This window comes from Theropithecus gelada, chromosome 4 (assembly GCF_003255815.1).
Source record: "Theropithecus gelada isolate Dixy chromosome 4, Tgel_1.0, whole genome shotgun sequence".
Taxonomy (NCBI): domain Eukaryota; kingdom Metazoa; phylum Chordata; class Mammalia; order Primates; family Cercopithecidae; genus Theropithecus; species Theropithecus gelada.
Window position 1 is genome coordinate 39,744,716 of NC_037671.1, and position 18,007 is coordinate 39,762,722.

Genomic DNA, 18,007 nt, shown 5'->3' on the forward strand with positions numbered 1-18,007 from the left:
GTCAGATTTATGTATTGTGAATGTTTTCCTCTCATTCCATGGTTTGATTATTCAATGTCTTAATGGTGTCTTTTGTTGAGTAGAAGCCTTTTATTTTGATGAACTCTATTTTATCATTATTCTTCTTTCTGATTAATGTTCCCTGGGTCCCATATAAAAAAAATCTTTGTCTATCCGAAGTCTGCAAAAATATTTTCCTATGTTTTCTGTTATAAGCTTTATCATTTTAGATTTTATGTTTAGGGCTATGATCTATCTTAACTTAATTTGCATTTAGCATAAAGTAAGAATCAAAGTGGGCCTGGAGCGGTGGCTCACGCCTGTAATCCCAGCACTTTGGGAGGCTGAGGCGGGCAGATCATGAGGCCAGGAGATCGAGACCATCTTGGCTAACACGGTGAAACCCCGTCTCTACTAAAAATACAAAAAATTAGCCGGGCGTGGTGGCGGGCGCCTGTAGTCCCAGCTACTCCAGAGGCTGAGGCAGGAGAATGGCGTGAACCTGGGAGGCAGAGATTGCAGTAAGCCGAGATTGCGCCACTGCACTCCAGCCTGGGCGACAGAGCAAGACTGTGTCTCAAAAAAAAAAAAAAAAAATCAAAGTTCATGTTTCTCTATATATTTATCTGGTTTTTCCAGCACTATTTATTTGGTATACTCATATATATTAAAAAATAAAATTTAAGTTTAACTTGACTATATTTTGAATGCATTCTCTCATTATTTAATGCTTTACATAAAAATTAAATCATTAAATTTGCTAAATATGTTAACTTTTTCAATATAACTCATTTCCTATACCTTATTTTATACCCTTCAAATTATTCTGAGAACAGGTCCATAAGCTCCACAAGATTACCAAAAGTGTTCATGTCACAGAGCATGTTAAGAAGCCTTGGTGAGGTGGAAAGAAGGACACTAAGCTTTAGAACATAGAGAACTAGGGAAATACCTGTTTGCTGCTTCCTAGCTCTGTAACCTTGAACATATCACTTAACCTTCATTCATATTCCACACTTCCACAGATTCAGTAAACATCTATTGAGCACTGACCACCAGCCTCTGTTAAGTCTTGTGAATTTAATACAGACAATCTTTCCTGCACAGAGTTTACAGCTGAGTTGGGGAGGCAGATGAGTCCGCAGGCCATTACACAACACTGTGGTAAGTGCTTTGATAGCGGAGGGACAGAATGCTTCAGGAGCTCACAGGTGGGGCTCCCAACCTAGACTTGTGACATCAGGAAATATTTCAAGATAAGGACACTAAAGTGAGTCCTGAGGGATAAATGGACATTAGCCCAGCAAAGAGGAGAAGCATGATCCAGGCAGCGGGCTGAACTCTTAAGAGACATGGCATGTTTTGTTTTGTTCTGTTCTGTTTTTGAGATGGAGTCTCGCCCTGCCGCCCAGGCTGGAGTGCAGTGGTGCAATCTCTGCTCACTGCAACCTCCGCTTCCCAGGTTCAAGCGAGTCTACCGACTCAGCCTACTGAGTAACTGAGACTATAGGCACGCACCACCACACCCAGCTACTTTTTTTGTATCTTCAGTAGAGACGGGGTTTCATCATGTTGGCCAGGCTGGTCTCGAACTACTGACCTCAGGTGATTCGTCCGCCTCAGCCTCCCAACGTGCTGGGATTACAGGCGTGAGCCACCGCGCCTGGCCGAGACATGGCATGTTTGATAAACTCAGGAGTCAGCATGGGGAGAACTAAGGGATAGCAGTACAAGGCATACCTGAAGAAGGCATCATGCTGGAGGGTCTCGGAGGCCATTTTAAAGACATTAGCTTTATTCTAAGAGAAATAGGACATCATTGATGGATTTTAATCATTGATGGGTTGTGACTGGATCAGGTTTAATTAATTAATTTTAAATTCCCTTCTTTTCCTAGGTGTTGAAAATTTAAAAAATCACTTTGGTTTTGTGAAGAACGCATTAGAGGGATCACAACTGGAGAGTCACGGGGGTTTGGAGATTACTGGAGAAATTCTGCTGAGTCGGGGTGAGTGCATGAATTGTGGCAATGGGGATGGGAGTGAATGGATGGATTTGAAAGACAATTAGGAGATAAACTCAATTAAGTGTATGAGAAGCTTTGGTGTATGAAGAAGAGGGAGACTCCTCAGATTTCTAGCTGGATCAACAGGATGGATGGCAGCGCCCTTCACCAGGAAAAAAGTGAGCTGATGGGAGAACGTAAGGTGAAATTTGAATTCATGGGGTTTGAGGTGACTGAGGGAGGATGTCCAACAGACGTTTGGCCATAATGGCCTGAAAATCAGAAGAGAGGTTTGGGATGGAGAGCCATCTGTGTCCATATGGTAAGATGCTATGGGCGGCATTCCTTCTTTCCTCCCGTCCTTCGTTCAAAATCTGTTGAGATGTCCCATAGGCTGGATGTTGGGGATACAGCAGGGAATAAGAACCCAGGGTTCTTGCCCTCAACCAGGTTACCATCTGCCTCTCGGAACTTGTTCTTAGTCTGTAAAATGAAGGTAATGATAAGATTAAGTAAGAAGAGGTCGTGTGAGGGCACCTAGCACTTACAATTTTTGTATTGGTTTCTCTTCCTCAGAGCCGGAGGAGGAGCTACTCACTTACCTTTGCTTTTGCAGCCTTTTCCCGGCGACTTTTCCGCGCAGGCGCCCCTGGACCTCCCAGGTTAAGGGGTGGAGCGGGCCAGAACCCCAGCGGCCTTTCCCGGGGCCAGGACCCGGCCGGGGGAGGAGCGGGGCGCGGCGCTGTCCGTGACGTCATCAGGCTGCGCTGCCCGCAGTACTGGACCCGAGCGCGACGGCGCGGCTGGCGGACCTGGGCTGGCTTGTGGGGAAACGAAACTGAGGGAGGAGGCGGCGGCTCTGGCAGCGGCGGCGACAGTGTCGGCCTGACCACCCCCCTCCGCTCCCCGGCAGCTCGCTCTTTCCCCTCAGCGTGAGTGCCGACGCGCGGCCCGGGGGGAGCGAGCGGGCGGGCGCGCGGGCTCAGCATCCTTCTCCCCTCCACCGCCGCCTGGGCCCCCCACCCGCGGTCGTGACTCTCCTCGCCTTCTGGCCCCTTATGTCTTCCCTCCTCCTCCCACCCCCAACGCCGGCTCCCTGGAGCCCGAGCTGCCGCTGACACACGTCTTTGCGCACACATTCACACGCTCACGTTATCTTCAAATGAAGGGACTGGCCGGGGGACATGGGAGCGTATCTCTCTCTGTGTGATTAGGGGTGGCAGTGCCAAACCGAGGCCCAGGGAGAGAAGACTGCAGAGGGGATTTGAACCCCTTCTGTGCGGAAGCAGCAGGTAGAACCAGGCCACTTGCCTTCCGCTTAGAAGTTCCCTGCCAGAGCATTCTTCTGGCTTGTGTGGGTCACTTGAGCTTGGCACTGGTTAGCTGTGTGGCCTTCCCCTCTGCGGCTGCAGTCTTTTCCAGTGGAAGATGATAGGGTTTGATGAGATGATTTGGAAGGCCCAAATCTAAGGTGATGTGGTTTGGGGAGGAGCATCCGCCTCTTCTGCCTTTCACACAACTATGCAACACAATCCGCTTTGAGTTTGCTGTACTTCCAGTCTCCCCCCCGAGTTACTTAAGAATTAAAAGCTTTTGGTGCTTGCAATGGCTAGAAGCAAGTTCTGTGATGAGCCTTCCTTTAGCTCACCCTGGGGGCCTTTTGGGCGTATTTAAGACTACCGGCTTAAAGTGAAATGTGGCTTAGCTTGGTCTCGCTTTCTGTTTGCTCAGTGTCTCCGGTTCTTCCCTGGGACAGCCCCTGCCTGTGTCTAGTAAGAGGCTGCTTTCTCAGGAAGGTGGCGATTGTGCATTGGATTGATTGGCTCTTCCTTGAGTTGGAGAGAACTGAAACATGTAATCCAGGGTTTTATGAGGTTGGGGGGATCAGTGACATTTTTGGGTTTCAATAGTTTCTTGCTGCACCTCGCCTTCCCTATGGATTGTTTCCCAGCTGGTTGCGCACCCTGTATTGAGTCCTCTTTTCTGAGTTCTCTACAGCCAATCAGTGGTGTGTAAGCCACACTGTATTCACTACTCTTGCTTGCTCTTTAACTTGATCATTCCTTAAGATTTCAGGGTTTCATAATCACTTCATTCCATCTCTTTTTTCTTGTGCTTATCTCTCATGTACCTAACCATGAGGATGGATGATTGATGGTGGCATGGTGCCTGTTTCCTTTCTTTTTTTTTTTGAGACAGAGTCTTGCTCTGTCGCCCAGGCTGGAGTGCAGTGGTGTGATCTCGGCTTGCTGCAACCTCCGCCTCAGCAATTCAAGCCATTCTCCTGAGTAGCTGGGACTACAGGCATGTGCCACCACCTGGCTAATTTTTGTGTTTTTTTGGTAGAGATGGGATTTCACCATGTTGGCCAGGCTGGTCTTGAACTCCTTACCTCAGGTGATCAGCCCACCTCTTTCTCCCAAAGTGCTGGGATTATAGGCGTGAGCCACCACTCCCAACCGGTTTCCATCCTTTTTTGTGGAGGCGGATTTCTGTCCTTAAAATTGTTGTTTTTGTAACTCAGTTCTATGAGATAACTACCTCCAGTCCCAATAACTTTCCCACTCTTGTGTTTCCTCAGTCTTAAGCCATTCACTGCTTCCATTCCTTACTCTGCTTAAAAACTTTCCCAATTCTTTCATGTTTTCAAACGTTATGAAGTAAACCAAAACGAGTATTTTTATGATATGTAATTTCTTAATTGTTCTGGTAAAATAATGCTGATGAAACAGTCATTCTGGGATGGTCCCTTCACCTTGGAAATATTGGTTAATATTTATTAGGTTTTATAGTTCATTTTCAGTGTACATTGTCATGCATGGCCAATATTGCATCAAAAGTATAGAATAACTACAAGTACCAAGCCTTTTCCCCCAGTGGCTTGTGGAGTTGATCCATGACTTTCTGTTATGTGACACCAGTGGCCCAGGGCTGTCTCAGTCTGTGAGCACCACATTTTCCAGTAAAACAGCTATTATTGAAAACCAGCACCTGGCTAGCATCCTTCCTAGACCTCATTCTGAGGAAGAGGCTATTCAAGTGCTGGCACTGGAAGATGTGTAGAGTTGCCAAATCTCATCCCATTGATGATTTACACTTTGGAATCCCTGCTCTGATCCCAGTGGCTTTGACCCAAGGGCAGCTGACTTTCTGGATTTATGGTTACAGTTAACGATGAAGAGAAGAACTGACCCAGAATGCACTGCCCCCATCAAGAAACAGAAAAAAAGAGTTGCAGAGCTTGCCCTGAGCCTCAGCTCCACTTCTGACGATGAACCTCCCTCCTCTGTCAGTCATGGAGCAAAAGGTACGTGTGCTTGTGTGGTCTGAGGCCACTGGCCATCTTGTTGTTTGAACACAACAACAAGATGTGTCTCGTTGGAGCAGACTATAGTCCTCTGCCCCTTGGTCCCTTGAGGAAAATTAGGAATACTCTACAGAGAGATGTTGGCTATGGACTCTTTTCCCTTCTGCCATTCTCCTACTAAGAGTGAGGAAACTTGTTTTAAATAAGAAATGGTAATTTTTCCAGAAGTTGCTTTCTGTTGGTTGTCCTTCAGTAGGTGGCACTCTTGGTGCCTTAAACCAGTGAGAAGTAGTGGTGAGCATTGAGTGCTCTGTCCCTGAAGAGCTGTTAATGATCCTGGGGCTCTTTTGTAAGGGAGGGCCTCTTGCTGCAGCCATCAAGCTAATTTTCACTTTTTTACATGCATGCTGTTTTCTCAATTCCTTCAGCAGTCCTGGTCAGAAACATCCAGCTGTACTGGAGCATTGCTGTGTTCACTGTTTGCATTAAGCGTGGAAGGATTTCACTAATCTGGTTGAAACTAACGTTTTGCTTTGCCTGTCTTTTAGGGTTATTTACAGTTTCCATAGATGCTTTCTGAAAAATGGTAAAATTTCTGGGAGCTTGCCTCAAATACCTCAAGATAAATTTGCGTGTACCTTGACTTGCCCCCTGTATTAGTTTCCTAGGGTTGCTGTAACAAATTACTACAAACTGGGTGACCTAAAACAACAGACATTTATTCTCTCACAGTTCTGGAGGCTAATAGTCCAAAATCAAAGTGTTGGTGGGGCCACGTTCCCTCAGAGGCTCTTGGGAAGACCCTCCTTACCACTTATAGCTTCTGCTGGCTGCTGGCATTCCTTGGTGTTCCTTGGCTTGTGGTAGCATAACTCCAATCTCTGCCTCTACCTTTCCTCTGTGTGTGTCTATATCCAAATTTCCCTCTTCTTATAAGGACATCAGTCATTGGATAGGGCCCACTGTAATCTAGTATTACATTTGATGTAATCTGGAAAGATCCTATTTCCAAATTAGATCACATTTACAGGCTTTGGGGAGGATACCATATTCAACCCAGCACACCAGCAGGCTTGCATATTGGATCCTCTGTTGGATCACTGGGAAACTGGAATGAAATTCCATAACAGATTGGTGACTGAAAGGGTGTGAAGCACCCTTCGAAGGTAGTGGGAAATACAGTTTATTCACAAGTGATAAGCTTATTGAAGGGCAGTTACTCATCAGCTGCTACTGAGAAGCTGGTCCAGAGAGAAGAAGCTTGACAGGTGGTACAGTGAATGGAGCATTGGTGTGGCTGTAGTCCAGGCTGGATAAGAGACTTACTTACAACTTTGTGTGTGGAGGTATTCACACCTTTAAAGCAAGCTTGTCCAACCTGCGGCCCATGGGCTGATGTGGCCCCAGATGGCTTTGAATGGGACCCAACACAAATTTGTAAACTTTCTTAAAACATTATGATATTTTGGGGGGATTTTATTTATTTATTTATTTATTTATTTATTTATTTATTTATTTATTTTTAAGCTCATCAGCTGCTGTTAGTGTGTTTTATGTGTGGCCCAAGACAATTCTTCTTCCAGTGTGGCCCAGGGAAGCCAAAAGATTGGACACCTCTGCTTTAAAGTCACAGTAGATTCCAGGGTAGGTAGGAATTGAAGTTTCTGAGTAGGAAGAAAAGGACTTATTGGACGCGATAGTTCTGGAGATTCTTGAGGAAAGGGAATTTTACCTCTCACCTGGAATTTGAGCAACTTGGTGAAGATAGAATCTCCTTGGATAGGGGTATTGGGAGAAATGACCTGTAAGGGAAAAAGAGAGAGCATGTCTGGGGAACAAATGATATCTGGTTCTAAGTGGATCTTGGGAGACATTTGCTCTCAAATAACATCTCTTTGAAGTAAGGAAAGGACAACTCCCAGGTAAAAGAAGGTAAGTGTGTAAGGGTAAGGATCCTTCAAGGAAACCATTCTGATTTAAATTTCAAACTTTTGTGACTGAATTGAGATTACTCTTCCTCCTTCTCTGGAAGTGGTACTATATGACTTAGTCAGGATTGACTATTGCTGTTGTGTGTGTAGAATGGAAATCCAGGCTGGGCATGATGGCTCACGCCTGTAATTCTGATACTTTCGGGGATTGAGGTGGGTGGATTGCTTGAGCCCAGGAGTTTGAGACCAGCCTGGGGAACATGGTGAAAACCCATCTCTACAAAAAATGCAGATATTAGCTGGGCATGGTGGCATGTGCCTGTAGAGCCAGCTACTCGGGAGGCTGAGGTGGAAGGGATCACTTGAACCCAAGAGGCAGAGGTTGCACTGAGCCAAGATTGTACCACTACACTCCAGCCTGGGCATCAGAGCAAGATCCTGTTTCAAAAAGAAAAGTGGAAATCCAGGGGTGTCCAGTTCCTTGTATGTGCCACTTGGTCCTTTCATTTGCAGAAAATAAGACGGGAGGCAGAGGCAAACCAACATTTATAGATTTCCCTAGGTTAATTTATTTTAGGAAGGGGCAGCTCTGCATTGACACAGAAACTGAGGGCAGTATCTTTATCAGCAGGACTGCTCCCTGTGCCTTTTTTCCCACCATGCCTAGCCTGGAGCAAAAGCTCAGTAAATAGTTACTGAATAGAACTGATAAAAGGCAACAATAGTATCTTTTCCAAGAAGCTTAACTTGCATCACAGTTTTCATTTTGCCAGTCTCCTCCAGTCTGCAGAAGATCATTTCATTAAGTACTTAGCATTTATATCATCTATATTCTGTATCAAATTCTCTTAGGTGTCCCCTGGACAGTATACCCTGGTGATTTGCTGTCTACATATCCCCTGAAATGTATATGCAGCTTTCATATTCAAATCATTTTATTAAAGCAGGGGTGTTTCCATTTACTGCAGCCACTTCTACCTGAACATAATGTTCAAGTAGATGATTGAAAAATGCTCTTTAGGGAGGACAATTAGAAAAACAAAATAGTAGTTACTATTTCTGTCTATGTCTGCTAAATCAATGTGATGACTCATTATTAGATCTATTTAGTTTAATCAGTGTGTTTATTTTACATTATTCACATGGCAGCTACATTGCCAGGTCAAAGACTGACATCTGGCCAGAGTAAAGAGGAAAAGGGATGTTGTTGTCAGGGCCACTGTTGCATCATGTGATCTTTTGAGTATTTTCAAAGGAGTTTGAAGGCATTTTCAAGTGTAAATACATTCTTGCAAATTTGCTGTCAAATAACTTTTTGAAGTAAGGAGAGGCAGATGAGGTCATTTTGTTCTTTTTGGTGGTTTTTCACAGGGAAACTATGGTCTAGACCCTAAGAAAATTCCTTCTCTCCTTAGCTGTGCATGTGGTGTGGGCTCCTGGCCCTGCTGCAGTGAGTTGCTTTGGAAGTTGCTGGGCTCCTTCACCAGTATCACATTAAAGGCGCTTTCCTCTCCACGAGGTTTAATTCTTTCCTAAATAGGCTATTTGCCCTGAAACACCATCGCTTTCCTGTCAGCCCAGATTCATGACCTTAATCAAAAGCTTCCTTTATCGGCATCTGTTTAAATTGCTTTAACAAGTTACCATTTGTCTGGCATGAAGGAGAAATTGAGTCTTTAAGCAGGAATGAGTTTATTTCACAACAGTTGTTAAGCAGCATGTGATGTTTATTAAAATTCATAATTTATTTTTCTATATCTGTGTGCTACTCACCTTGGCCGTTAGTGGTTGGAGCTGCCCCTCTTTGTTGTCACTGTCATTTTTTAAACATAGTATATGTATTCTTTTTCTGTTTTTAGAGACAGGGTTTCCCTATGTTGCCCACACTGGCCATGAACTCTTGAGCTCAGGTGGTCTTCCTACCTCAGCCTCCCAAGTAGCTGGGACTACAGGCACACACCACTGTGCCCAGCTTGTCACTGCCATTTTAAATTTTGACATGTTTGTCCCATTGCTGTATTGCCATGTGAAAAATTTTGCCAACAGCCAGGAGACCTCTGTTCCCTCTGTAAAGTTGAATCTTTCTTCCTTGTAATGACTTAATAGTGATTTCTATCAGGTGGAGAAGAAATCTTAAAACCCTAAATACTGTTTTGGGCTCTCTGGTAGGTTTTATGGGGGGAGTTCCCTGGGAGGTAAATGGGAATGCCGTCCAGCTTTGGCAAATTCTTAATGAAACTAATGAGTTTAATAGACTGACCTTATTACTCCTATTAATTTATGACCTCATTGCAAAATTATCTGCTCGTTGTTTGCTAAATTCTTTATCAGTCTTGAGAAGCTAAGTCTCCTCTTTAGTTCCTGCTGCAGCCGTGACAGTTGTCTCCCTTTCATGTGAAAAGAGTAGCCTCAAAGGCCCCTGAGTAAGAATGAGTAGTGGCTGTGGCAGTCTGTGGACATCAGGAATAATCTAGGGATCTTTGGCCTAAAACATGTCAAGATAAGAAGTGGCCTCCTATACCACGTGAATAAAATAAAAAAATAAGACTTATTTGCTTATCTAGCACACTTCTTGATCTTACAAGGAATTGCCTAGTAGGGTGATATTTTACTCACATTAACCTCACTCTTAGAACCTGGAAAGGACAGTGTACATTAGGTAACACCTTGGGAGGAAGAGTAGGAGGGAAAAATCTTTGTGCCAAAGTCTGGTACTGGAATTTTACACCAGAGTCACCACTGATTTGCTTCGTGAGCCTTCCACTCAAATTTGGTTCTCGCTGTCATTTTTGCCCAGAGATAGCTGAAGACAGAAGGAAACAAAAGATCTCCCTTTGAGATCTTAGGGTGGCAGGAACCCTGCATGCCCAGGAATGTTATTTGCACTATTTCTGTGCTCATAGTTGGGGCATCAGGCAAGTCTAACAGCCTGGCAACTCTCTAGAGCTGGAGCAAGGCCACACTCTCCTTTGAGGAGGATACCAGGTTTTCAGACTTTTTCATAGGTAGACCTATGAATGTCCAGATTGCTGGTGAAAGGAATAGCAACTGATTTAGCATTGTAGCTTGTGATTAGTCAGGGCCCTGGATCCCTGGGTTGCCCAAGAGGAACTTTAGGGCCATGCTTAGGGAGCTGCCCACATTCCTGGTACCACCTGTTTCTGTATTAAGCAGTACAGGTTGAAGGCATGAAAGCAATTGGTGAAGAGAATCTACACCTTTGGAAGTGCAGTTCTTTAGCATGTGGGCACTCTGTTGCAGAGTGCATCTCTCTCCTCTGCGTGGGAGAATAGACGAGAGGCCCTAGAACAGTCTTGAGCCATTTAGAAGGCCTTTCGCCTCAGATTTGCTGCTCTTGGAAGATTTCTCTGGAAAGGAACCAACCTCTTCCCAAGGCTTGGAATGGTAATGTATTTATTTATAGCTTTCTTTTACCCTAAATTTTTTTCTTTTTTTTTTTTTTGAGACAGAGTTTAGCTCTTGTTGCTCAGACTGGAGTGCAATGGCTCGGTCTCTGCTTACCACAATCTCCACCTCCTGTGTTCAAGTGAATCTCCTACCTCAGCCTCCCGAGTAGCTGGGATTACAGGCATGTGCCACCACGCCTGGCTAATTTTATATTTTAAGTAGAGATGGGGTTTCTCCGTTTTGGTCAGGCTGGTCTTGAACTCCTGACCTCAGATTACCCGCCCTCCTCGACCTCCCAAAGTGTTGGGATTACAGGCGTAAGCCGCCGTGCCTGGCCCCTAATTTTCAAACTAATACATTCTTGTGTCTCACAAATGCAGCAAATGCAGGAAAATGCAAAACAAAAGAAATATGAGTTCACCTCTCGGTTTCCATGGTTACTCATTCTTAATGGTCTGGGTTTTCTGAGTGGCACACTCTGGCACTCTGTGGCGTTTGCCAGATTGGTTCATGTAAGCAAGTCAACTCGATTAAGAGAATTAGACAGCCACCTTAAAGGGAAGGGCAGAATTTTGTGCCTCTCTTACAGGGACATTCTCAACCAAAATTTCTCCTTGCTAACTTATTAGGAGCCAGAATTTTGGTTTTAAATTTATTATTTCACACATGTTCACCTATCTTTTCTTTCTTTTGTAAAATGTTATATCCTTGAAAATGCATGTTTATCTTACCTATTAGATTTTTAAGCTCTCTGAGGATTGTTACTTTTGCACAGTACCCCATTATATGTAGCACGATCTTTTATAGAATAGGTGCTGAACCAGTATAGTAGTCTGATCTTTTAAACAGTATCAGTGTTCTGAACTATGACAGATGTCCTAATTCCCTACTGGTGGAGAAGCTAAATCATAACCCCAGGAGGGCTCCATTCTCTGTTAAGATATAGAGATCCCATTCTCATCCTTAAACTTTTGAGACCTGAACAGCTTGCACTATTTGTAAGAGAAAATGTCTTAAGGAGTCATATACTCTGTAGGTCCTTAGGAAAGTGACACTTGGCTGACGCATCTTTACATTTACTATGGTAATAATTTAATTAATTTCTATTAAATGGAAAACCTCAGTCCAGGTGTTGGGTACAGACTGTGACACAGTTCCTGCCCTCCAGGAGTGACCCTGTCCAGTGGGGACAGCAGGTGGCAAACAATAACTGGCTCTAACGCAATGTGATGAGTGCTGTGCCAATGGCACTGGTACTACTGGATGGAGCACAGTGGAGGGGATAATCATTAGGCCTAGAGTGCTGGGAAAAGCTTTGTTCTTCTTGAATGTCAACCCTTAACAGGTTTTGGTTCTGGTAGGGAAATGGATGGATCAGTGAAGATTGGCTTCAGAATTATAATGTATTCTTCAAGTTAGAAATACCTGAATAGTGACCATCTTGGGTCCATTAAAAAATGTTTTACACACTGCCTTCTGTGACTTTCCCTCACTACTTCTCACAAGTAGCCAAGTTTTGAATCAACACCCTTTCTGAGTGGTGTCCCTTTTTCAAAGGAATTATGCCACATTGCTAAGTTGGTATTTTCATGTTTATTTTAAATTTTAATAGATAATATGTTCACATGGTTTGTAAGTCAAAAAATATAAAAAGACAGCCAGTGTAAACTTTCGTGGTATAAAAATGTAAGTCAAGTTTCACTTTCGCTTTCACTAGTTCCAATTAATTGTTTGGTATTCTGAATAATCACTTTTATTGGTCTTCTTGTATATCGTTCCTTCCAAAAGTTCTTTTTGCAATTATAAGAAATAAAAATGTTAGCCTTATAATGGAATTGTTGAAAATGGAATCAGGCATCAATGTTTGGATACTGATGTTCAAATAATAACCACCAGCAGCAGAAATAACAATCATATCTTCAGTAAATACACTTTATATTTGACAATGTACTTCTTTTTTTTTTTTTTTTTTGAGATGGAGTCTCACTGTTTTTGCCCAGACTGGAGTACAGTGGCACAATTTCAGCTCACTGCAACCTCTGCCTCTTGGGTTCAAGCAATTCTCCTGCCTCAGCCTCCCAAGTAGCTTGGATTATAGGCACGCACTACCACACCCGGCTAATTTTTGTATTTTCAGTAGAGATAGGGTTTCACCATGTTAACCAGGCTGATCTTGAACTCTTGACCTCATGTGATCCACCCACCTCAGCCTCCTGGAGTGCTGGGATTATGCGTGAGCCACCATGCCTAGCCAACAACGTATTTTCAAATACATTATTTCATTTAATCTTTAAACAATCCTGTGAAGCAGGTATTACCATCCCAGTTTTGTAGTGGAGGAAATTGAAAGGGTAGGGAAGGAAAACTGTTATTTTGGAGCCCCCATTTTGTCAAGTCCATTAGGAACTTTCAGTAGTGACTTGCCCAAGATTACCTGGCTAGTAAGAGGTAGAGAATAGATTTGACCTTAGGTCATTTAATGAACTTTATATGTGCGTTGTGTATACTGAACAGTAGTTGAATAAATGAAACTTGGACTTCTGGAGGCTATTTTGTGCCATAAACCTACCTAAACATTTTCCTTTTTCTTTTTCAGCATCTACTACAAGCCTTAGTGGGTCTGATAGTGAGACCGAGGGGAAACAACACAGCTCTGACTCTTTCGATGATGCATTCAAAGCAGACTCCCTTGTGGAGGGAACTTCTTCTCGCTATTCCATGTATAATAGCGTCTCCCAGAAGCTTATGGTATGTCAGCACTTGGGTTGGGTTTCTCAAGCCCCACCAGCAGAGTGAAAGAAGGGCAGTTTGTATTGGTATGAAAAGAAGAAAAATTTGGCCATAGGTTTTTCCTTTGCTTATCAGCTACTGAAATTTGGCAGAAAGTGACCCACTTCTTGATAGAAGTATCTATCATGTTTGTATCATCTATGGGCAGTGACTGCTTAGGCCTGTTTCTGCTGTCCTGTCTGGACTGGATCACCTTTTCATATCCATAGTAATGAATTCTTATTATTAGCATGTGAATATACTTCCCTAAACATGGATATTTGTCAGTGGATAAAGAAGCTTCATGCTGTGAATTTTTGCTCTAGTGAGTGGTGTCAAAAGAAATGACTAAAATCCTGTTCACTCCCAGATGCCTAAAATAAATGGGAGTATTCCATTTATTCTTTTTCTGAAAGAAGGCCCAATTATTTTTCCCAACTTTCATACCTAATTGATATATCACAAGGAGAATGTGACTAGGAAGACCTGCTCATATTCCTTAGTGTATGTGCAAATGTTAGAGAAATCCAAGTTTACCTTCTGTCTAGCTTTAGAAATATTATAATTGGGCCAGGCGCAGTGGCTCACATCTATAATCCCAGCACTTTGGGAGGCTGAGGCAGACGGATCAACTTGAGGTCAGGAGTTCGAGACCAGCCTGGCCAACAGGTGAAACCCCGTCTCTACTAAAAATACAGAAAATTTAGCCGGGCATGGTGGCAGGTGCCTGTAATCCCAGCTCCTCAGGAGGCTGAGTCAGGAGAATCGCTTGAACCCGAGAGGTGGAGGTTGCAGTGAGCTGAGATCGCGCCACTGCAGTCCAGCCTGATTAACAAAGTGAGACTCCGTCTCAAAAAAAAAAAAAGAAAGAAATATTATAGTTGACCCCTCCATTTTCTCTTGGATTCATTTAAGAATGAGAATTGTCACTGCTAAAGCCATAGGTCAGGATTCTAGTTTGCAGGGCACAAGATTTGGGGAGGTTAAAGATGGAAAGGCTTGTGACTCAGTTAGCTTGTTTGACCTGAGAGAAATATTTGTGGCTACCATAGGAATTCCATTCAGCTCTTTAGCTGGTAATGCCGCTTTCAGAGGGAATACAGACCCTCCAGGGAAATTGAGATCTTCTTAGGATTGGAGTTTTTTTTATTAGGCAGGAGTCTGTGGGGTTTGGGATTCAAGTCTCTAATCTTTGGGTATATACCTGGGCCCAGTAACTCAAAAGTTTAGTAAGAACTTACAGATAGTTGTGGCATTTAAAAAACTGTTTCTGTCCCAGGGTATTTTAGCACTTCCCATACCTCACTTTTATATGAGGCAAGTTTTTAATCTCTTAAGTGGTCTCTTGCAAAGCCAGTTATCCTTGCCTAGTACGGTGGTTTGACTGGATAAGGGTAAGGTACAAGTTACTTGAAGCGGTTCCATTTTAAATTATGTTCTCTTTATCACCTCTACTCTAGATCTATTTCTCACTTAATCAGACAGATTAACAGATGTCCAGTAAGATTCATTAACTACTCTGGGTGCTTTTAATTACGGCTATGAGGTCCCATCTCATTTATCCAGTTTCTGGTTGCCATAGACTTTAACCTCCAGAACAGCCAGCCACTGGGCCCACAGTTATACTGTAGTTATTTATTTATGCTTCTTTTCTTCATTAGGCTAAGACAAACTTTAGACCTTACTCGTCTTTATTTCTTAGGATTTAGCACACTGTCTGGCATGTGATGGGGTTAAATAAATGTCTGTTGGGGCTGGGCACGGTGGCTCACTCTGGTAATCCCAGCACTGTGGGAGGCCGAGGGGGGCGGTTCACGAGGTCAGGAGATCGAGACCATCCTGGCTAACACAGTGAAACCCCGTCTCTACTGAAAATACAAAAAAACTAGTCGGGCGTGGTTGCGGGCGCCTGTAGTCCCAACTACTCAGGAGGTTGAGGCAGGAGGATGGCATGAACCCAGGAGGTGGAGCTTGCAGTGAGCCGAGATCGCGCCACTGCATTCTAGCCTGGGGGGCAGAGTGAGACTCCGTCTCAAAAAAAAAAAAAAATGTCTGTTGGACTTAATTAATTGTGCTCCATTACTTTTTCAGGCCAAGATGGGCTTCAGGGAAGGTGAAGGATTGGGTAAATACAGCCAGGGTCGGAAGGACATCGTTGAGGCTTCCAGTCAGAAAGGTCGAAGAGGCTTGGGTCTGACACTCCGGGGCTTTGACCAGGAGCTGAACGTGGACTGGCGAGATGAGCCAGAGGTAAGTGTTAAAGGGAGGAGGAGATGGAAAAGCCACTTGTGTTTTTGGATGCATGACTTTAAGAAGCCATATAAACAAGCTAGAAATCTCCAGAGGTAGTACGAGCAAAGTGGAATTAGTTTTTTACGTGGAAAGTACTGGGGATATCCAGAATGGAAAACAGAAGGCTGGGGGAGATATGGTGGGATGTGGATTTCCTGTTGCATTATAGGACTGTCTAAGACCAATGGGTAGAAGATGCTTGAAAAGCAGAGTTTGGCTCCATAAAAACTTTAATAAATAGTTACAGCTCTCCACTAGTGGACTAGGATACCTTGTGAGGCAGTGTGTTCTCTCTGCTGAAAGTGTTCAAGCAGGCCGAGGCAGCACCCACTCTCTCAATGTGTGAGTGACTGGAGTAGGTGCCTTCTAAGAAGATCCTTGTACCTCCACAGGTTTATGCCATCCAGGTTCCAAATGGGTGCTTTTTTTTATGCCACATTGCTTTTCTACTGTGGGTGTAGTCTGCTTACTTGGGTACCAGTTTGTTTTCACCCTGAAGATCCAAAGAAACTCTCATTATCCCTTTTCATGGCACAGATAATGTGAGATTTTATTTTATTCATTTATTTATCTCCTGTCTTACTCCACAAAGGATCTGTAGTGGGTACAGTAAAAACACCTAAAAATAACATTGAGATATTACCATTACAGAGTTGAAACTAGAGAAAATGGAACTCAAACATCTAGCTTTCTGCATAGTTGCTGTAGTTCAGCTTCAAATGTGGCTCTGAACTCTGGAAAATTGATATTTTATTTATCTCCCTAATGTTCCAGTTCAGGAAAGAAGTCACGTGAATCTGCACATGATAAAAGCCTAATAAGTCTTCTGAGTAAGATTCTAACGAGTGAGGAGCTCTTGGGTTCTGGGGCCAGTCTCGCTGTTGCCTTGTAGTTGTGGGCATTGAGACCAGTAGACTGGCAATGCGGAATAGGGTAGATACCTGCTGCTGGTTGCTGATTGTGGGCTTTCATCTCAGAAGTACCTGGTGGTTTCTATGTCTTCATTCGTGTTAAAACAAGAATCCACATCCTTTCAGTGGGGCAGATGTTGAACTAACATTGCTAAACTCAAAATCTGAAATCACCTTATAGGCTGGGCATGGTGGCTTATGCCTGTAATCCCAGCACTTAGGGAGGCCGAGGCGGGTGGATCACCTGAGGTCAGGAGTTCAAGACCAGCCTGACCAACATGACGAAACCCTGTCTCTGCTAAAAATACAAAAACTAGCTGGGTGTGGTGACTCACACCTGTAATCCCACCTACTCGGGAGGCTAAAGCAGGAGAACCATTTGAACCTGGGAAGCAGAGGTTGCAGTGAGCAGAGATTGCACCACTGCACTCTAGCCTTCCAGCCTGGGCAACAGAGCGAGACTTTGTCTCCAAAAAAAAAAAAGCCCCAAAGTAAGTAAAAGTTTGTAAGTAAAAGTAAAAGTTAGGTCAAGTGGGGCTGAGTACGGTGGCTCACGCCTGTAATCCCAGCACTTTGGGAGGCCGAGGCGGGCGGATCTCAAGGTCAGGAGATCGAGACCATCCTGGGTAACACGGTGAAACCCCGTCTCTACTAAAAATACAAAAAATTAGCTGGGCATGGTGGCGGGCACCTGTAGTCCCAGCTACTCTGGAGGCTGAGGCAGGAGAATGGCGTGAACCCAGGAGGCGGAGCTTGCAGTGAGCCAAGATTGCGCCACTGCACTCCAGCCTGGGCGACAGAGCAAGATTCCGTCTGAAAAAAAAAAAAAAGAGAGATAAGTGTCAGTTGGCAGCCACTTCTTTACAGCAGGTGAGTCTGGGTGTCCAGGGGTGGATATCCAATCCTGGAGTTACCACAGGATACGTGCTTAGTGGCTACTGCAGCCTAGGAATGTAGAGGACAGGGTATGACCCTCTGGACAAAGTCCACTCTGTAGGTAGTTATAATAGTCAGACTTCCATTGGGACATTGATTGAGTCTGCTTTTTCTTTCCAAGTTTATATGAGCTTCTTGTTCTCTAGAGTTTATAATTTATAACCAACTCTGTCACCTTTATGCTTAAATGTGATAGATTTGACCAGGAGAAGAAGCCATGATTCACTGCCAGATTCATGGACAAAAGGCTTCAGTAATTTTTCTTTTCAACTTTTTCTCTGTTGATGCTGGTTGGCTTGCCCTCAAGACCTTGCTTTGTGATACCATTTTATGCCTTTCAGAGCATGTAATATTACTTTTAATCACATTGCTTCAATTTGCAATGGTGAATCTCTTCTCCACACTTGCTTGGGAGCCAATATGTGAAGCTGCCATGCAGGTTAGCCAT

General features: G+C 43.9%; 1 protein-coding gene across 1 annotated transcript in view; it reads left to right on the forward strand.

The window, feature by feature from the left end:
• The first annotated feature begins 2,689 nt into the window (after positions 1-2,689).
• CMTR1 (cap methyltransferase 1) overlaps positions 2,690-18,007 on the forward strand; it is a 48,370-nt gene continuing 33,052 nt past the window's right edge. The window contains exons 1-4 of the mRNA XM_025382283.1: positions 2,690-2,937; positions 5,174-5,312; positions 13,248-13,399; positions 15,512-15,670. Of these exons, the coding sequence (XP_025238068.1) occupies positions 5,180-5,312; positions 13,248-13,399; positions 15,512-15,670 (444 nt within the window). The 5' untranslated portion in view covers positions 2,690-2,937; positions 5,174-5,179. The remainder of the gene's footprint in view (positions 2,938-5,173; positions 5,313-13,247; positions 13,400-15,511; positions 15,671-18,007) is intronic.